Source organism: Bufo bufo, chromosome 9, assembly GCF_905171765.1.
Source record: "Bufo bufo chromosome 9, aBufBuf1.1, whole genome shotgun sequence".
NCBI lineage: Eukaryota > Metazoa > Chordata > Amphibia > Anura > Bufonidae > Bufo > Bufo bufo.
The window spans coordinates 177,170,032-177,191,656 of record NC_053397.1 but is presented as its reverse complement, the minus strand read 5'-3'; the positions used below and the strand labels follow the sequence as shown (position 1 = coordinate 177,191,656).

The 21,625-nt window shown below is 42.3% G+C and overlaps 1 protein-coding gene across 2 annotated transcripts in view; it reads left to right on the top strand.

Moving 5' to 3' along the window:
• SYN2 (synapsin II) overlaps positions 1–21,625 on the top strand; it is a 284,431-nt gene that overhangs the window by 229,974 nt on the left and 32,832 nt on the right. For both annotated transcript variants that reach the window (XM_040408483.1, XM_040408484.1), the window contains exon 9: positions 11,488–11,590. In XM_040408483.1, coding sequence (XP_040264417.1) covers positions 11,488–11,590 — 103 coding nt within the window. The remainder of the gene's footprint in view (positions 1–11,487; positions 11,591–21,625) is intronic.

Here is a 21,625-nt window from a genome sequence, read left to right as displayed (position 1 = left end):
CTTGAGGGTGTGTATGTCCCACCCAGATACCTCAGCTGGGTGAGATGACTAAAATCCAGAAAGCTGCAGAGGTTTTAGCAAAGCATAGTTTGCTGAGACAGTTTTGTTTATGTTTTGTTTTGGGCTGGATTTTTTGGGATCGGTGGATAGGTTTGGTAGTGGGGTCTGCCGATTAACACCCTTCCAGTACCGGTGTTGCCTTTTGCTGAAGGTGATCGCAGTGGAGGCCTGCTATGATCAAGGAGGGATAAAACCCATCCCAATGTGTGTCCGTCTGGGGAGAGAAAACTTGGAAACAGAGGCCGGAAGTTTGGGGGGCCAAGCGACACGCTGAGGGGCCACAAGGCTATGAGGGGCCACAAGAAGGCTGAGGGGCCACAAGGCTATGTGTAGCCGGATCTCTTCCCGTGTGGACTTGTGTCTGATGAGCAGACCTGCTAGGGGTACTTTTACACTAGCGTTTTTCTTTTCCGGCGCTGAGTTCCATCCTAGTGGCTCAAATCCAGAAAAGAATTTATCAGTTTTATCCCCATGCATTCTGAATGGAGAGCAATCCGTTCAGGATGCATCAGGATGTCTTCAGTTCAGTCTTTTTTACTGATCAGACTTTTAAGAAAACCGTAGCATGTTGTATTTTTACCTCCGGCCAAAAATCCGGAATACTTTGACTGAACGCCGGATCCGGCATTTTTCCCATTGACTTGCATTAATGCCGGATCCGGCGCCGTGTGTTCCCTCAAACCGGATCCGGCTTTTGCATGTTAAACCTGAAAAATGTGCAAAAAAAGTTAAAGTCCATAAATGGCGGATCCGTTTTTTCCAATGCATTTTTTCATTGTGATCAGAATTCTGATCAGGATTCAAATGTAATCCGTTTTCACACGTTTTAAAGGATCCGGCGGGCAGTTCCGGCGATGGAATTGCCCGCCGGATTCAAACAACGCTTGTGTGAAAAAGTACCCTAAGGCTTGGAGCCTGAAACCCTGTCTATAAGCTGTCCTTAGAGGTGAGTCAGGGAAAAATACTATGTATTAGAGCCCAGACGGGCAGGTATTTGTTTTGCTGTTTTGTGTGTGCTGATGCCAAAATAAATGACCATTTTGGACTTTAAATCCTCTGTCTGATAAGATGTCTGTGATTGCGACCCCCCCCCCCCCCCCCCCGAGAGAGAACAATCCCTTACAATACATACAATTAAGATGTTTATGTATATTTTGTACCCTACACTTTTCCTTCTGAGCTGTTCTAGTCCCTCCTTCTATTCCTCCCACAGTCCCACTACCTTGCCCCCGGTCTCTATCTGCACTATCTTCCCATCCTATAACGTAATTACCCTCCCCCCGTCCCTAGTTTAAACACTCCTCCAACCTTCTAGCCATCTTCTCTCCCAACACAACTGCCCCTTCCCCATTGAGGTGCAGCCCATCCCTATGATAGCCCTGTAGCCAACAGAGAAGTCGGCCCAGTTCTCCACGAACCCAAATCCCTCCTTCCTACACCAGTTCTTCAGCCACTTGTTAACCTCCCTAATCTCCCGCTGCCTTTCTTGTTTGGTTCGTGGTACAGGTAGTATTTCGGAAAACACTACCTTTGAGGTCCTTGCCCTAAGCTTGTGACCTAAATCCCTAAAATAATTTTTAAGGACGCTCCACCTACCTCTAACTTTGTCATTGGTTCCGATATGGACCATAACTTCTGTATCTTCTCCAGCCCCTCCCAGTAACCTGTCAACCCAATCCCCGATGTGTTGAACTCGAGCGCCAGGAAGACAACACACCGTTCGACGATACCGGTCTTTGTGACAGATCGCCCTATCTGTACCCCTGCCCTGCTCCCCTGCTTACTGGAGCTGACATTCCCCTGACTGGCAGAGGAAGGGTCCGGCTGCAGCAGTTCTCTCCCTGAACTGACATCCCCCTGCCAACCTTGAAAACTTGTTGGAGTGTGTCAGATCAGGGCTAGCCTCCCTGGCACTCTTCCCTCTACCCCGCTTTCTAACTGTTATCCAGCTACTGTAGCTACCTCACTTTCCTCTCCTCCTCGCTACGACCCTTCCCCACATCTACCCCATAGATGGCTTGCTCAGTGAGCTGCAATCTCTTTTCCAAATTGTCAACGCTTCTCAGTGTTGAAACTCGCCCGGTTAGATACACGATGTGCGATTCCAAACAGGCAATTTGCTTACATTTTGAACAAAGATATGAACCCTTAAACGGCTGTTCCAGCACATTAGAAAAGATGTGCACTGGACTGCGCTGTCAATAATGGAACACATACTAAATGGGGATTACTCAAGAAAAGAGAAAAAAATACAGTATGGTGCAGTGATAAGAATCTAACTTGCTGTAGCCTCCTCCTAAAGTCCCTGAATCTGAAGTCACGTAATCTAAAGTCACACACTTAATACAAACACACACTTGAACTTAAACACACGAACGCTCACAAACTCGCGTTGTTTCACAGAGTGAAACAGCCGGCACTCTGTCTGCTGATGTGCTGTGCACGTGTCCAGGGTCGGCTTCCCGTCAATGTGCAAAGGAGGAAGACCGGCACTCGCAGGAGTAGATATATTGCCACATAGAGGAAAATAAGTGACGCATTTCGACTCGACAATCGAGTCTTTGTCAAACAAGTAAGTGTACAATTAACAAGATTCAAATAACTCGCCAGATCTGGCATCACAAGCTGTGACGTCAGGTAGTCAAGGCAACATGTAAACAAAGAAAAACAACCATGCGGGCAAAGGATTACAAGTGGGAATACACAAAATTGAATGAAGGTAATAACAATATTAATAATGACAAGATACCATGTATATGGAAAATAGGTCAACGCAGTTGTTAATGATGTTACAAACATCTAATCTAAAGACACAGGATATAATTATTAGTGATATAATACTCAATCATAAAGACCTGAAAAGGCAGTTTCAATGTTCATCACATTTTCTGTAAAAAAAGAAAAAAAAATTGTTATGAGATCTCATTATGCAAGAAATAAATCCATAAAAAAGGTAGATAGAAAAATTTGTCATAAAAAGCAATTAAGTTCGTATTTGCGATTGAAACCTTTTGGATCCAAAGTCTGTAACCTGTGGATCCAAAAGGCTTCGCATTTTTTTAACATCTGGATCCTGTCGCCACCCCTCTGTGGTGGCAGCACTTGTTCTATAATTTTGAAATTTAATTGGGAAACATTATGGCGACGTTGATCAAAACGAAAAGGAATTGGTAATAACAGATTCTTTTTCCGTACCGACTTATGTTTACAGAACCTGTCTTTTATACGGGTTGATGTCTCTCCAACGTATAATAGCCCACATAGGCATTTCAGAATGTATATGACAAAGTTGCTGTTGCAGGTAAAAAAGCCATTGATAGGAAATTTTTTCCCTGTGTCTGGATGAGTAAAATATCCCCCCTTTATAATGCTGGGACAATGAATACATTGCAAGCAAGGGAATGTGCCCCTTTTAGGCGTGGACATTGTCATTTGTCGTGTAAGATTTTATTGCTCCCTATATCGGTCCTAATTATAATATCTCTGATATTTTTAGACCTTTTATAGAATACCATGGGTATATTTTTAAATTCCTGTATTGTTGGGTATGCCTTCCTCATAATATCCCAATGTTTATTGATAACACTTCTAAATTTATTGATCCAAGGGTGATACTTCACTATGAAGGGAATTTGTGCCTTTGTTGTTGTGCTGGTCTAGGGGTTACACTATTCAATTTATCACGTTCTTGTCAGAACGTTCTGGATATCCTCTCGTCAGGAATTTTTTTGTCATGTTATTAATTTTTTTGATGAAATATTAAAAACCAAAGTCTCATCTATACCTGGGACCGCGTTATCCTTCAAGCATTTATGCCTCCTATGATGGCGTCCTGCCCTTCTGGTGCTCTTTTTGTATTGCGTTTTTTCCCTAAAAAAGAGGATTGATGACGTGGGGCAGGGGTATAGTCGCTTCCAGAGCCAGAAGACTGGGAATCTGTTTGCCGTGTGTGGCGTCTGGATAATGGAATTGCGGTACCCAAGGAGACTTGCCATTTATATATTCTTTTGGTCTAATAGTCCTCAGAGTCTCTGGTGAATTTGTTGCGCTTTGTATTTTCAATGTCCTTCTTAAGGTCAGAGCAGGTTTTCTCAATTTTAGACTTTAAAGCAGTGAGATCATCTGCTGTTAATGAATCATGTAGCTGTTGTTCAATGGATGCGATTTTCAATTTAGTTTCAGTAATGGCGCTAGCTAGATATTCAATGGTGAGGATCATCAGATCATGTGAACATTTATTTAAAATGCTGGCGAACTTTGTACAATAATCAACGTTATCGCAAAAGAACATAGGTCTAAGATATACCCGCAGTCCACGTGGTATCTTCTGGGTTCTGCAGTACTCTGCTAAAGTAGCCTTGTGTAATTCCCATGCTACCAGATTTCTGGATTCCCTCTCCAATTCACGACTCCAAATCTTTACCATACTCACAATTCCAGCATGTGGACAGGATAGTCTCAGACTCCACTAATAGGGAGACTAGAATTAATGACATGACAAAAAAATTCCTGGCGAGAGGATATCCAGAACCTTTGTTAAAACAAGAATGTGATAAATTGAATCGCGTAACCCCTAGACCAGTACTACAACAACAACAACAACAACAAAAAGACACGAATTCCCTTCAAAGTGAAGTATCACCCTTGGATCAATAAACTTTTAATATACTCAATTGGTTAACTGTAGATATGGTCCAAGATAAGTTAAATAAGGTAAATGTGAACAAGGCTCCAGGTCCAGATGGATTACACCCAAGAGTGCTTAAAGAGCTCAGTTGAGTCATTGCTGTGCCCCTGTTTATCATTTTTAAAGATTCTCTAGGTACTGGTACAGTGCCAAGTTATTGGCGCAAGGCAAGCGTGGTGCCCATATTCAAAAAAGGATCAAGGTCCTCCACAGGTAATTATAGACCAGTTAGTTTAACTTCTGTTGTGGGAAAAATGTTGAAGGACTCTTAAGGGACTATATACAGGAGTATGTGACTGTAAATAATATTATAAGTGGTAACCAACATGGGTTTACCAAGGACAGAAGTTGTCAGACTAACCTGATTTGTTTTTATGAGGAGGTGAGTAGTAACCTGGACAGAGGGGTGGCTTTGGGTGTAGTGTTTCTGGATTTTGCAAAGGCTTTTGATACTGTCCCTCATAGATGTTTAATAGGTAAAGTAAGGTCTATAGGCTCGGAAAGTATAGTTTGTAATTGGATTGAAAACTGGCTGAAGGACCGTGTCCAGAGAGTTGTGGTCAATGATTCCTATTCAGAATGGTCCCGGGTTATAAGTGGTGTACACCAAGGTTCAGTGCTGGGCCCTTTATTATTTAATTTATTTATTAATGATATTGAGGATGAGATTACTAGCACCATATCTATTTTTGCAGATGACACTAAGCTATGTAGAACTGTACAGTCTATGGAAGATATCCATAAACTACAAGCTAACTTGAACACTCTGATTGAGCATCAACTTGGCAAATGAGGTTCATGTACAGTTATGCATCTTGGTAGTAATAATCTCTGTGCTTCATATGTCCTAGGTGATGTAGCACTGGGAGAGTCACTTATAGAGAACGATTTGGGTGTCCTTGTGGATGGTAGATTAAATTACAGCATACAATGTCAATCAGCTGCTTCTAAGGCCACCAGGATCTTGTCATGTATTAAGCAAGGCATGGACTCGCAGGGGCAGGGATGTGATATTACCACTTTACAAAGCGTTGGTGCGGCCTTATCTGGAATATGCAGTTCAGTTCTGGGCACCAGTCCTCAGAAAGGACGCACTACAGCTGGAAAAAGTACAGATGAGAGCGACTAAACTGATAAGGGAAATGGAGGGTCTTAGTTATGAAGAAAGATGAAAAGAATTCAATTTATTTAGTCTTGAGAAGAGATGATTAACCTATACAAATATATAAATGGGCTATACAAAAAATACGGTGAAAAACTGTTCCATGTAAAGTGCTCTCAAAAGACAAGGGAGCACTGCGTCCGTCTGGAGAAGAAAAAGTTCAGTCTCCGGAAGCGTGAAAGCTTCTTTTCTGTTAGAAATATGAATCTGTAGAATAGACTTCCTCATGACAGTAGGAACAGTGGACAGTTTTGAAAAGGGTTTAGATGAATTCTTAAAAGTATACAACATTAATGCTTATAAATATGTGTAGAAATCTGAGTCTCAATTCCTTCCGGGATTCGCATCCCCACCTATCCCTTGGTTGAACTTGATGGACTTGTGTCTTTTTTTTAACCGTATTAACTATGTAAACTATGTAATGACTGAGTTGTCCTCTAGACTGGCTATTTAACTTCTCCTAATTAGATAGCCACACCCTAATTACTCACCTGTGCAACACTCTGGAGAAGGAAGAGAAAAAAAATTTAAATAAAAAAATGTCATCACAGTATACTCTCAGCTGCTATTAAATAAACCTGGCAGCAAAATGAAGTCACATTGTATAAACTAGACTACACTGCTCTGACTTGGTATAGGGTACAGGGTGGGCCATTTATATGGATACACCTTAATAAAATGGGAATGGTTGGTGATATTAACTTTCTGTTTGTGGCACATTAGTATATGTGAGGGGGGAAACGTTTCAAGATGGGTGGTGACCATGGTGGCCATTTTAAAGTCGGCCATTTTGAATCCAACTTTTGTTTTTTCAATAGGAAGAGGGTCATTTGACACATCAAACTTATTGGGAATTTCACAAGAAAAACAGTGGTGTGCTTGGTTTTAACGTAACTTTATTCTTTCATGAGTTATTTACAAGTTTCTGACCACTTACAAAATGTGTTCAATGTGCTGCCCATTTTGTTGGATTGTCAATGCAACCCTTTTCTCCCACTCTTCACACACTGATAGCAACACCGCAGGAGAAATGCTAGAACAGGCTTCCAGTATCCGTAGTTTCAGGTGCTGCACATCTCGTATCATCTGAAGGCAATTGTCTATGCTGTGAAGATACGAGATGTGCAGCACCTGAAACTACGGCTACTGGAAGCCTGTGCTAGCATTTCTCCTGCGGTGTTGCTATCAGTGTGTGAAGAGTGGGAGAAGAGGGTTGCATTGACAATCCAACACAATGGGCAGCACATTGAACACATTTTATAAGTGGTCAGAAACTTGTGAATAACTCATGAAAGAATAAAGTTACGTTAAAACCAAGCACACCATTGTTTTTCTTGTGAAATTCCCAATAAGTTTAATGTGTCACATGACCCTCTTCCCATTGAAAAAACAAAAGTTGGATTCAAAATGGCCGACTTCAAAATGGCCACCATGGTAACCACCCATCTTGAAAAGTTTCCCTCCTCACATATACTAATGTGCCACAAACAGGAAGTTAATATCACCAACCATTCCCATTTTATTAAGGTGTATCCATATAAATGGCCCACCCTGTACAATAAAGTCAGACACAGACACTCAGCAATGCACACAATTAATTTCGCTCTTACAGATACTCCCTCACATAATCTAAAGTCACACACTTAATACAAACACACACTTGAACTCAAACATGCGAACGCTCACAAGCTTGCATTGTTTGTCTGCTTGTATAAGTGCAGTTCTTAAACCAGACTGCTTTTTTTTCCTCTGGATTCAAAGTCACTGAAGAGAAGGAAAAGGCAGAGTTACTAAATGGGTTTTCACGCTCTGTATATACAAAAGAAGAGAAAGGAGCTGTTATATGTGGTGCTGGGGCTGTTAGTACATCCAGTAATATACTCAATTGGCTAACTGTAGATATGGTCCAAGATAAGTTAAATATGGTAAATGTGAACAAGGCTCTGGATCCAGATGGATTACACCCAAGAGTGCTTAAAGTGAACCTGTCACCACCAAAAACCATTCCAAGCCGCCAGCCGTACCTGACAGTAGCCAGCAGCGTGTTTCCGATGATAATTTTCTTCCTGAAGGCCGATGCGGCTAAAGCTCAGAAAACTTTCTTTTATCCCCTGCCGGTGCGCTTCTCTAGTCATGCTTGAAGTCAAGGGGGCAGTGGCCTCCTTGTTTCAAGTCAAGATAACCACGCCCCTTCCCTGCCCCTTTGCTGTGACTGACACCCGCAGTTTGGCTGGCTTTGCCGAACTCTCTGCATAAGGGCTGTCAGTCACAGCGATGGGGCAGGGAAGTGAACGTGGTTATCTTGACTTGAAGCAAGGAGGCGCTGCCCCCCTAACTTGAAGCATGACTAGAGAAGCGCGCCGGCAGGGGATAAAAGAAAGTTTTCTAAGCTTTAGCCATATTGGCCTTCAGGAAGAAAATTATCGTTGGAAACACGCTGCTTGCTACTGTCAGGTACTGCTGGCGGCTTGGGATTGTTTTTGGAGGTGACAGGTTCCATTTATAGAGCTCAGTTCAGTCATTGCTGTGCCCCTGTTTATAATTTTTAAAGATTCTCTAGGTACTGGTACAGTGCCATGTGATTGGCGCAATTAAAACATGGTGCCCATATTCAAAAAAGGATCAAGGTCCTCCACAAGTAATTATAGATCAGTTAGTTTAACTTCTGTTGTGGGAAAAATGTTTGAAGGACTCTGAAGGGACTATATACAGGAGTATGTGACTGTAAATAATAATATAAGTGATAACCAACATGGGTTTACCAAGGACAGAAGTTGTCAGACTAACCTGATTTGTTTTTATAAGGAGGTGAGTAGTAACCTGGACAGAGGGGCAGCTGTGGATGTAGTGTTTCTGGATTTTGCAAAGGCTTTTGATACTGTTCCTCATAGACGTTTAATATGTAAAGTAAGGTCTATAGGCTTGAAAACTGGCTGAAGGACCGTGTCCAGAGAGTTGTGGTCAATAATTCCTATTCAGAATGGTCCCGGGTTATAAGTGGTGTACCCCGAGGTTCAGTGCTGGGCCCTTTATTATTTAATTTATTTATTAATGATATCGAGGACGAGATTGCACCTGGGGCGTAAAAACCCAAGGGCAGAATATAGAATATTTGACACAGTCCTGACCTCAGTATCTGAGGAAAGGGATTTAGGAGTAATTATTTCAGAAGACTTAAAGGTGGGAAGACAATGTAATAGAGCAGCACGAAATGCCAGCAGAATGCTTGGATGTATAGGGAGAGGTATAAGCAGTAGAAAGAGTGAAGTGCTTATGCCGCTGTACAGAACACTGGTGAGACCTCACTTGGAGTATTGTGCGCAGTACTGGAGGCCATATCTCCAGAAGGATATAGATACTCTAGAGAGAGTTCAAAGAAGAGCTACTAAACTAGTACATGGATTGCAGGATAAAACTTACCAGGAAAGGTTAAAGGACCTTAATATGTATAGCTTGGAAGAAAGAAGAGACAGAGGGGATATGATAGAAACTTTTAAATACATAAAGGGAATCAACTCGGTAAAGGAGGAGAGCATATTTAAAAGAAGAAAAACTACCACAAGAGGACACAGTTTTAAATTAGAGGGGCAAAGGTTTAAAAGTAATATAAGGAAGTATTACTTTACTGAGAGAGTAGTGGATGCATGGAATAGCCTTCCTGCAGAAGTGGTAGCTGCAAATACAGTGAAGGGGTTTAAGCATGCATGGGATAGGCATAAGGCTATCCTTCATATAAGATAGGGCCAGGCACTATTCATAGGATTCAGATATATTGGGCAGACTAGATGGGCCAAATGGTTCTTATCTGCCGACACATTCTATGTTTCTATGATTGCAGATGATACTAAGCTATGTAGAACTGTACAGTCTATGGAAGATGTCCATAAACTACAAGCTGAACACTCTGAGTGATTGGGCATTAACTTGGCAAATGAGGTTCAATGTGGACAAATGTAAAGTTATGCATCTTAGTAGTAATAATCTCTGGGCTTTATATGTCCTGGGTGATGTAACACTGGGAGAGTCACTTATAGAGAAGGATTTGGGTGTCCTTGTGGATGGTAGATTAAATTACAGCATACAATGTTAATCAGCTGCTTCTAAGGCCACCAGGATATTGTCATGCATTAAATGAGGCATGGACTCGTGGGGCAGGGATGTGATATTACCACTTTACAAAGCGTTGGTGCGGTCTCATCCGGAATATGCAGTTCAGTTCTGGGAACCAGTCCATAGAAAGGACGCACTACAGCTGGAAAAAGTACAGAGGAGAGCGACTAAAATGATAAGGGGCATGGAGGTTCTTAGTTATGAAGAAAGATTAAAATAATTGAATTTATTTAGTCTTCAGAAGAGACGTCTAAGGTGGGACATGATTAACTTATACAAATATATAAAAACTGTTCCATGTAAAATGCTCTCAAAAGACAAGGGGGCACTGCCTCCGATTGGAGAGGAAAAAGTTCAGTCTCCGAAAGCTTCCTTATGCCGAATGCACACGGCCGTGTTCCGCGGCCGAGAGCGGTCCGTAGTATGCCCGGCTGGATTCCTGTTCAGAGCAGGAGCGCACGGCGTCATTGGTTGCTATGACGCCGTGCGCTTCATTTCGCCGCTGCATTACAGTAATACACTATACGAGTGTAAACAGAAATCCAGCCCGGCATACCATGGACCGCTCACGGCCGTGTGCATTCGGCCTTACTGTGAGAACTGTGAATCTATGGGATAGACTTCTTCAGGACGTGGTCACAGCAGGAACAGTGGACATTTTTTTAAAGGGTTTAGATTAATTCTTAAAAGTAAACAACATTAATGTTTATGAAAACGTGTAGAAATCTGAGTCTCAATTCCTTCCGGGATTCGCGTCCCCACCTATCCCTTGGTTGAACTTGATGGACTTGTGTCTTTTTTACACCGTATTAACTATGTAACTATGTAATGACTGAGCTGCCCTCTAGACTGGCTATTTAACTTCTCCTAATTAGATAGCCACACCCTAATTACTCACCTGTGCAACACTCTGGAGAAGGAAGAGAAAAAAATATATAATAATTTAATCACAGTATACTCTCAGCTGCTATTAAATAAACCTGGCAGCAAAAGTCACAGTGTATAAACTAGACTACACTGCTCTGACTTGGTATAGAGTACAATAAAATCACACACTTGAACTCAAACACGCACACGCTCACAAACTTGCGTTGTTTGTCTGCTTGTATAAGTGCAGTTCTCAAACCAGACAGTTTTTTCTTCCTCTGGAAAAATGTGATATCTGCTATACAGTACTTTAACCCTTTGAGACTGTGACATCTAAAGAAATACCCTTTACAGCGTTAACGTGGACACACATGGAGGGAATTTATCATGCCCTGCAGACAGGTTTTCTGGCATAAAATGTGGCAGGGTTTGGCATGCTACATGCTGCACAAAAAAAATTATTTGAGACTTTTTGCGATTTCACGCCAGTTTTCTCACTTTTGAAAACTGGATTTGGCAAATTATGACTATGCAGTTTCAAGAAAAATGTAATCCAAAAATTCCCCTTGCAATAAATTTCTCCCTGATTGTTTTTCTGCAGGTACAAGTTGTGGGTGGACACATGTTCAGAAATTTTTGGTGGCCTTGACATCTGTGCTGTGAAGGTTGTGCATGGGAAAGATGGAAAAGACTATATAATAGAGGTAACTATACTGTGCCAACGTTGAGATTACTTTTTTACTATTCTGTTCAGCTGTTTCATAAATGTCCTGGTGTCTGCCATAAGTAACAGATAGACTGCTAATTGTCTCTATTACTGTACCTAGTAAGGTGGTCTCCCAGATTTACACTAGCCATGAAGGATACATAAATCTAAGCTGATTTGCAGCGTTTTATTGTAGTTTTTCTGTTTCCATCCATTTATTAAATGGGCCATGTCTGGTTTAAACAGGTCAACTGATGGCCTATTATCAGGATAGCCCATCAACATCAGATCACCAGAGATCCGACACCCCTCACCACCGCTGATAAGCTGTTAGGGAGTAGCTGCTTCCATTCACTTCAGTGACAGCAGCAGCACGGTCACCAGCTCTGTCCACCACACAATGGACGGCCTATTTGTATCGCCAGGCTTCTCCCAAACAGCTAATTGGCGAGGCGATGGGGTGTCGGACCCCTTCTAATCTGATATTGATCAGCAATTGAAACCAGTGGAACCGGTAAGTAGGCTCTCGCTGCTGAGAAGATAATCCAATGAACGGTAGGTATTTGTGCAATATAAGCACAACACTGTGAAGAGCGTATAACCATATGTGGCTGCTGCGTATCTCCGGACCCTTATGCCAGTGGAGCTAGGAGTGGACAAGAGTCAGCAAAAGAAACCAGTGTAACCAATACGTAAGATTGTGCTGCAAAGAAGGAGTGAGGATACGGGGATTCACAGCAGCCACATACAATTCTTTGCTCTTCACAGTGTTGTGCCTGTGTTGCAAAACTACCTACGGTGAGCACAGATTTTTCTACTGACTGACTTCCCATCAAGTCTTACTAGACCAGGAGCACCGTGTATGTTCTTTATTATTAGATCTGACGTCGATGATCCATTTTCAGTAGAAAAATTCCGGACAAATTATACATTGTCGTGGCACCAGGATACAATGAATTACAAATTATATACAAGCTTATACTTGCCTCAAGAAATGTTTATTACTGCTGCCTGATAACAGGCATGTTAAAGGGCATCTGCCAGCAGATTGTTACCTATGACACTGGCCGACCTGTTACATGGGCGCTTGGCAGCTGAAGGCATCTGTGTTGGTCCTATGTTCACATGTGCCCGCATTGCTGAGAAGAATGTTGTTTAAATAGATGCAAATGATCCTCTAGGAGCAACGGGGGTGTCACCATTACACCTAGAGGCTTTGCTCTCTCTGCAACGCCTGATCCTGTTAATCAAAGTGGAGATGGCGCAGAAGTTGCAAAGAAAGCAGTCTCTAGGTGTAACAGCAACGCCCCCATTGCTTTTGGAGGCTCATTTGCATATAATAAAATATGAATTATGCTGATGATGAGCTATGTGTATTACATCACTTATATGGAACATGGTTAGTGAGGAAGTTAAAATAATCAGGATACAAAAGATATGATGATAACATATGCAGGAACATTTCTAAACAGGGGGTCATTTACTAATGTGCCTATTTTTGGTGTATTTCTGGCGCAGATTGCGCCGCAATCTGTGACTTTTCTCTGCTCACGCCAGGTCTAAAATAGTGGGCGGGGAAGGGGACGGGTGTCTCATTTATCATTTTCTACACCTGTTTTAGGTCTAAATTTAAGTCAGCAAGGAAGTCGGCATAGATTTAGAAAATGGCGGTGGATGCGCCAAAGCTATGTAGAGGTCGGCGCCTCTTCGGCAGATCCACCGCCAGCGTGCGGGGTTATTAAGATCGGCATCTAAAACACGGGTCTTAATAAATGACCCCTAAATTTATCATTGATTGAATTGCTTCTTGAACTTTTGGCAGATTATTCATGGCAGATCATTTGCCTTTGGAATATCTTCTTTCAGAAATTGCATAATTCACATTACCCAGTCCGACACCACTGACTAATGATCGCTAACTGTGGAAATTGTTTCAACCATAAGATGAATGTTTGCAACTGTGGTCAAAACACATATTCAATCACACCAGTAATACCGTACACTGAGGACACTGTTATAGTTGCACAATATCACGCATATGGTAATTAGAATTGATATTATAATAATAATAATAGGTAGAATAGAACGATCATTTTGTACAGATCCGTCTTTCTTAGGAACAAATTGAATCATTAGAACTGTAGAAGACAATTGCTAAGGGTAAAAGGCTCTTAACATAATGTGAACAGAGTCAATGTTTCATGTACGATGAGGAAAAGCTCCCAGCGAGTACTGAAGGCAAACTTATCTATAGGGCTGTGGCAACTGACAGTGTCCCTTTGGTTTCCATCAGGCTGGTATACTGGTGGGTGTAGAGCTAAAAATGTATACCGCACGGTATGTTTTTCTACACTGGGAGCCTATGGATGAGGTATTTCAGTGTGCACCTCTAGAGCAGGATTGGTCATACTGTTCCATCATAGGTATATATTGGGAGATTCTCCTGATGTATACAGCACCTCGGATGTAAGCTGACTGCACTATACTATGGTTCCTCAACATACGATGGCCTCAGGGGCAATATTTTCAGCTTATAATTGTCTTTCCTGGGCATTCGTAAGACTCAACATACAATGTCTGAGACTCAGCTCCAGCCAATAAACATGGCCGTTTCTCTGGTAAAGCACCTGTATTGGTGTCTTCTCCTTACAGTACAGTGCGGTACTACATGTTCTGTACTGCCCTGTCTGTTGCAGGATGAGATGCTCCTTTGGATGTCAGGTGAAGGTTAGGACAGCTCCATTTTATTTTTCTGGTACACTGTGTGTTATGCAGGACCCTAAAGAAGCCCCTGTCCTCATCATAGAAAGTGATCTACAACTTCCAGCAGCTATTCCTGACTGTTATATGTAAAAACTTTGTCTTAATTACTTATTTTTCTTAAAGGGGTTTTTCGAGACTTGTTATCTGGTGACCTATCCTCTGGATAGATCATCAGTATCTAATCAGTGAGGGTCCGACACCCGGGACCTCAACTGTTTGAGAAGGCACCAGTGCACCTACAAGGACTGTGGACTTCTCTCAGCTTTCCCCTAGGCATTCATTGGTTACATGGCCTGGGTGCAGCTCAGCCCCGCGATACCAAGCACAACCACTATACAATGTACGGCGCAGTGCTTGGTAAGCACAGAGAAGGCCGCGGGGCTCCCTGGAGCACTTCTGCCTTCTCAAGCAGCTGATCAACAGGTGTCCCAGATGTTGGACCCCCACTGACCAGATACTGATGACCTATCCTGAGGATAGGTCATCAGTATAAAAGTCTTGAAAAAGCCCTTTAACCATATTGTAGGGCAAATGGTGCACTTTCGCAAGGCCCACTTGACTACAGTGTCATTTTTAACTGTACTGTATTTTCCTCCTCTGGCTATAAACAGTTGGAGCGGGGGAGGATCACTTACCCGATTGTACACGGGGGACAGAAGCCAGGAACTTGGGTAGGAGCTGGGTAGGGGCCTGTTTGGTGGGAGGACAGAGGCTGGAAGATAACTAACATCTTTCAGGGCAGTAGGTGGAGGGGGGGGGGGGGTAATGGTGACAGGACCCATTCATGAGACCTTTGCACTAGGATCACCAATGTGTTAAAACTGGCCTGGCTTTGTTGAGTTAGGATACATCTTCTGTCCATGAAGAACTCAAGTGATTTCCGCTTGATGTGTCATTTACTACACGAGAGTGAACGACAAATCAATATCCATCATGTCCGTGTGCGCCTCCCAGTATAATACGGCATCCAGCGTGATGGATTTTATATAGAATGAGCAAAAGAGAGAAGAAAATTGCTGTCACCGAAGATCATTTGGTGCAAATATTAAGTTGACAACTCATTAACAAACCAAAATGTCAAAGTCTTTAGGTCTTTAAAGTGCCAATTAGCAGAATTGTGAAGCTGTTTGATTAATAGGAGCTTTCAGCCAATTTAAAGTGAATAAAGTGGGAATTTAGAATGATCAAAAACAAAATATTTTGTGGACCTATCCTCAGAATATCCTTGTGTTATATGTCAACTGGAATAAAACTTGTGGAAAAGAGAAGGTGCTGGTCACCATTCCTTTATTCTTTACAGTTTGGAGCAGAGAATAGCCTGACTGCTGGTCAAAGTTGGGACATTAGTGCTGTCTTCATATACTATTGCCTATCCTCTGAATAGGTCATCGGTATCTGATCGTGGTGGTCCGACACCCGGGACCCCCGCTTATCAGCTGTATGAGAAGGCAGCGGCTTTCCCTAGGTCAGTGACGACACGTTCATCGGTCACGTGGCCTAGGAGCAGCTCAGCCCCATTTCTAGTGAATGAGACTGAGCACAATACCAAGCACAGCCGCTATACGTCAGGAGTCCCTGGTGTCGGACCCCCACCGATCAGATACTGATGACCTATTCAGAGAACAGGTCATCAGTATAAAGATCTTAGAAAGCCTTTTTAATTGCCTTGCAGTTAAGTAAGACCACTGGTATCTACTGAAATCAATGGAGACCCACTGATACTAGTGTCACGGTGTAACACAGTGCCAATGAATTTACATTGTATTTGTCAAAAGAGGGACACCCGGCCCTACCCCACAAGGAGATTGTATCTGTTGGACCCACAGTATGGCATTGTCCAGGCCACACCAGCTTCATTCAGTAATGGCAGTATATCAGCCACATCGTAAACTGCACAAAGCTTGTGCCTATATTTGAATTCACTCATCTGTTCGAAGATATTCTTGACTATATAGAAGATGACATCGCTGGGGTGATGGTAGTTTGGATCGCCTATCAATTTCCAAAATGAAGGGTCCACAGAGCAGGAAATCTGCCCCTGTACAGCAGTTGAGTGCTAGAATCTTGTGTCAGAGATTTTCATTCATGCCCCCTTTTTTGGAAGAAGCTGGCATGGGTCAGGACCCCACTGATGTCATCTTCTGATATCACTATATGACTTTTTAAAATACGGTTTTGGCTAGATTTCTTTTTAGGCCATATTCACATAAATGTAGCATGCAGAGTTTTCCACGGAATAGGCCGTAGATTTTATCTGATGTTGAAATCCACAACCAATTTGCTGTAGCGACTTTTTCCCATACATGTAATTTTTTTTTTCATCTCTCCTCTTAGCTTTTTATAAAAATTCAAATAAAAAGAAGGATTATGATCAAGGCAGTCACTCATCTGCAGACAGCTGTTTCGGGATGATTAGCCTTCATAGAAACATAGAAACATAGAATGTGTCGGCAGATAAGAACCATTTGGCCCATCTAGTCTGCCCAATATACTGAATACTATGGATAGCCCCCGGCCCTATCTTATATGAAGGATGGCCTTATGCCTATCCCATGCATGCTTAAACCCCTTCACTGTATTTGCAGCTACCACTTCTGCAGGAAGGCTATTCCATGCATCCACTACTCTCTCAGTAAAGTAATACTTCCTTATATTACTTTTAAACCTTTGCCCCTCTAATTTAAAACTGTGTCCTCTTGTGGTAGTTTTTCTTCTTTTAAATATGCTCTCTTCCTTTACCGAGTTGATTCCCTTTATGTATTTAAAAGTTTCTATCATATCCCCTCTGTCTCTTCTTTCTTCCAAGCTATACATATTAAGGTCCTTTAACCTTTCCTAGTAAGTTTTATCCTGCAATCCATGTACTAGTTTAGTAGCTCTTCTCTGAACTCTCTCTAGAGTATCTATATCCTTCTGGACATATGGCCTCCAGTACTGCGCACAATACTCCAAGTGAGGTCTCACCAGTGTTCTGTACAGCGGCATAAGCACTTCACTCTTTCTACTGCTTATACCTCTCCCTATACATCCAAGCATTCTGCTGGCATTTCGTGCTGCTCTATTACATTGTCTTCCCACCTTTAAGTCTTCTGAAATAATTACTCCTAAATCCCTTTCATCAGTGAAGAACAGAGAGAAGTAGCTTAGCTGGGTGAGAGGCCTAGGTCAGGATCCGGGGATACTAGTTCTCCTTGCAGAGGAGTATTATAGGTCATGCAGTGTTCTTCTGGGGAAAAAGTATGCAAGTTAGGCTACTTTCACATTAGCGTTTTCAATTCCGCTATTGAGATCTATCATAGGATCTCAATAGCGGAAGAAAACACTTCAGTTTTGTCCCCATTCATTGTCAATGGGGACAAAACTGAACTGAGCGAAACGGAATGCACCAAATTGCATTCCGTTCGGTTGCGCTCCCATCGCGGACAAAATAACGCTGCAGTCACACAATAGAAAACGGATCTGTCCCCCATTGACTTTCAATGGTGTTCATTACTATAGAAGACATACTACAACCGGATCCGTTCATGACGGATGCATGTAGTTGTATTATAGTGACAGAAGCATTTTTGCAGATCCATGACGGATCCGCAAAAAAACGCTAATGTGAAAGTATCCTTAGTGCTCTTTCAAAAAGGAAAAGCAGGTTGAATCTCTGCTACTGCAACAGGGTCACTACAAAAGAGTAATCTGATATCATGTTAAATTGTTAAGTAATATGTTCTGATTTGGTGTGTTTATCTAAACCTAACTGTATGGATAAGTCAGGGTTAACACCTTGACTCAATCACTTTAAGTTGCTAGGAAATGGGCCTGGGTCCACCCCTTGGTTATTCAGTTAGCTTGGAGTTTGTGCTTAGCTGAGAAAGAGAGAGAACCTACATGTGCTTGCTACTTAGATCTAGACCTGAGCTCAGAGAACCTTAATCTCAGAGGCATTATTATTATTTATTTGAAAGCTTCATTAATTCCATGGCGCTGTACATCAAGAGGGGGTTGCACATACTTAATTAAAATTACTAAATGAGCATGAAACTAGCAAGAGACTGATACAGATGGGGAGAAGACCCTGCCCGCGAGAGCTTACAATTTAGAAGAGATTTTAGAAAGACAGAGAGAAGGAGTACCACAACCCCTATCATTGCTGCTATCCATACATTGCTATTGGGAAGAAATTGTACTGTGAACTACTTGGAACTGTGCTTTGATACTGTTGGATGTGTTACTACTTTTTTCCTGCAGTTTAGTAAAGAGGCTTATTTATTTACTACGAGTGGCCTGGTTACTGGCTCCGCCATACACCGGCCACTGCACCTACACCTCCTGCCTTGCATCTGAACCAACACTTAACACCAAGTGCAACCCAACTACCATCAGGCAGGATCACCAACTTCAGAGTGTGCCCCGAGGGAGGAAAAGGGTGCGTAGTTCTGTCACTGGGTATCAATGTGAGGATTGCCACTGTGACCCATGTAAAACATCATTACCAGAGCTATTACCACTCCTATCCTGCTTACAGCACTCCCCCAGGGGCTGCTGCACTACCACCAGATGTAAGGTGGCCTTAGATAGCTGTCTACTGAACTGTTGACAGGTATTCCTCTTAACACCACCGTATGCATGCACACTAGGGTTGTCTGGGCATGCATGTATTTTCAATGAAGGCGGAGATGTAATTAGGAGAGAGTTAGTTGACACCAATACACATTAGATAGTCAACCAATCCTGTTGAAATCACTTGGCTCAGCAAGCATTCATCTAAAGTGTATGGGCACCTTACTGTTCACATTTTGTTACTTAAAGGGGTTATCCAGGATTTTATTACCGATGACCTGCTCTCGTGCACCAAAACATCTGATCCTTAGAATAGGTCATCAGTATTGGAAACCGGACAACATCTTTAAGCTTTACAAACTTTGCACATTGTCAAACTAAGCCATCAGAACAAGCCTGTGTTTTAATGTACCAGGAATTACTTTAAAACGTACCTGAGTTTTCAAAAAAAGTTTGCATAATGACTGTGTTTCCTTTTACAGTCATAGCTGTATATTTGGGCTTCCCTATAGTTTCTTTCTGCCATATTATTCCCTGTTGCTGCAGCACCGCTAGAGGAATTTCTCTCACAAGCAGTGGGCGTATCCCTTCTCTTGAATGTGCCAGCGCTGTATGCAGTCATCTGACTTCTCTTACTTCCTTCTATGTTTTTTTTTTTTTTTTTCTAGGGAGCTCAGAAAGCTGATAAGAATGGATGAATCACGGTTACAGAAAAGCAGGAGGCACCTATGATGTTTAGAATCAGTGTAGAGGCAGTTGTCAGGGTCAAGAGCTCAGCTATGCTCTGACACACCCATTTCCTGTTACCCGTTTTCTGAGTTTCTGTTATCAGGGATGGCTCTTGCCTGACAACAGGCAGTGGACTGCAAGTTAGGTGGAAGTGAGACCCCTGGTGGCCATGACTTTACAGCTTTTTTTCAGGTGGATGCAGGCAGATTCTTTAAATGAAGTCATTTAGAAATTTGCTAATTACACCATTCTCTATTAAATTAAATTGTCTGAAAGTATAGTGACTCTTTAAGGCCTACTACATCTGTATTTATTAAAGGTTTCCAACCTGATGTTTTAGCTAACTATAGAATGATATTGAAGAATCTAGTACACATGTAATGGGTGCCCTGTTCTTATGGTGCAGCGTTATTAATAAATCTCCCCACATTGTGTAATAACAGGGAGATCTACTAAAATTGATGCCAAGAAACTCTGCAAATCCACTGTGCACCAAACACAACAAATAAATTGGTAAAAGGGACTGTCCATTTTTTGAAGTAAAGCTAATTAAAAGAAGCAATGTATGTGGCCCTATTTTGCAATATATAGATAATATAATTTAGAATGTCTTGTGTAGAGCATAATATGGTGATTGAATCTATTGGTGAATATGTTTGTTCATGAAGATGGCGTACATTACTGGATTACTATCACTATAGTAAGAGCTTTCCTTTAACACCTTAAGGAATGTCCACTTGGGACAGGTCCGCTGTGGATTTTCTGCAGCGGAAAACTTGCAGATGGAATTGTGCAGCATAAAAATCTGCACCAAATGTTGCAGATTTTAAAGCGGAATTCATACAGTAAATGCTCTGTATTGCAAAGGGTGAAGTCCGACAACATAAATTGACATGTTGCACATTTAAATTGTGTATAATTATGTACAAATTTTAAGCAGCGTGTAGAGAATTTAAAATCTCATGCTTTGGAAATTCCGCTGCATATTGGCTCCATGTGGTCATACTCGGATTGTTTAAAGCATCGTACTCTAATTATTTTACCCCTTTCTAGGTCTTAAAGGGAACCTGTCATCAACTTTCTGCTGCCCATACTAACGGCAGCATAAAGTACAGACAGGTGAGTTGATTTCAGCGGTCTGTCATTTAAAGAGGACCTTTCATGGCTCCGGACTTGATTAAAGGGATTCTGTCACCAGGTTTTGGCCTATAGAGATACGGACATGCACAGCTAGATCGCCGCTAGCATGTCCGCAATATATCTGTCCTATAGGGCTGTGTGGTTTTAATTTCTTTAAAAAAGGATTTTATAGATATGTGTCCAAGGGGCTGCACTAACCTTACTTGTGCCCAGCCGTGCCCGCCTGTGAAGGAGCCCAGCACCGCCTATGTCCTTCGAATCTCCTCCTTTCATCAACGATAGATAGCCGCAATCTCGCGATGCGCAGTGCCGGTATAGTGTTCCTTCCCTGTGCTGGCATCAGCCTCAGGGAAAGAACTGTGCATGCGCGATCTCGCGCATCGCGAGATTACGGCTATCTATCGTTGATGAAAGGAGGAGATTCAGAGGACATAGGCGGTGCTGGGCTCCTTCACAAGTGGGCGTGGCTGGGCACAAGTAAGGTTAGTGCAGCCCCTTGGACACATTCAAAACTCATTTACATATCTATAAAATCCTTTTTTAAAGAAATTAAAACCACACAGCCCTATAGGACAGATATATTGCGGACATGCTAGCGGCGATCTAGCCGTGCATGTCCGTATCTCTATAGGCCAAAACCTGGTGACAGAATCCCTCTAAGTAAGTAGAAGGACATTTAGGGCATACATGGGGGATGTCCCGGCACTTAATATTATTTCTGCCCGCGCTCCGTTGTGCCGCTCTGGCCCCCCTTACCTTGTCCCGCGCTGTATGCTAATCACCAGCATCGGAACACCAGGGAGGAGACATCATCTTCTCTCCCTGGGCGTTCCTTCTCCCTGGCTGTAGC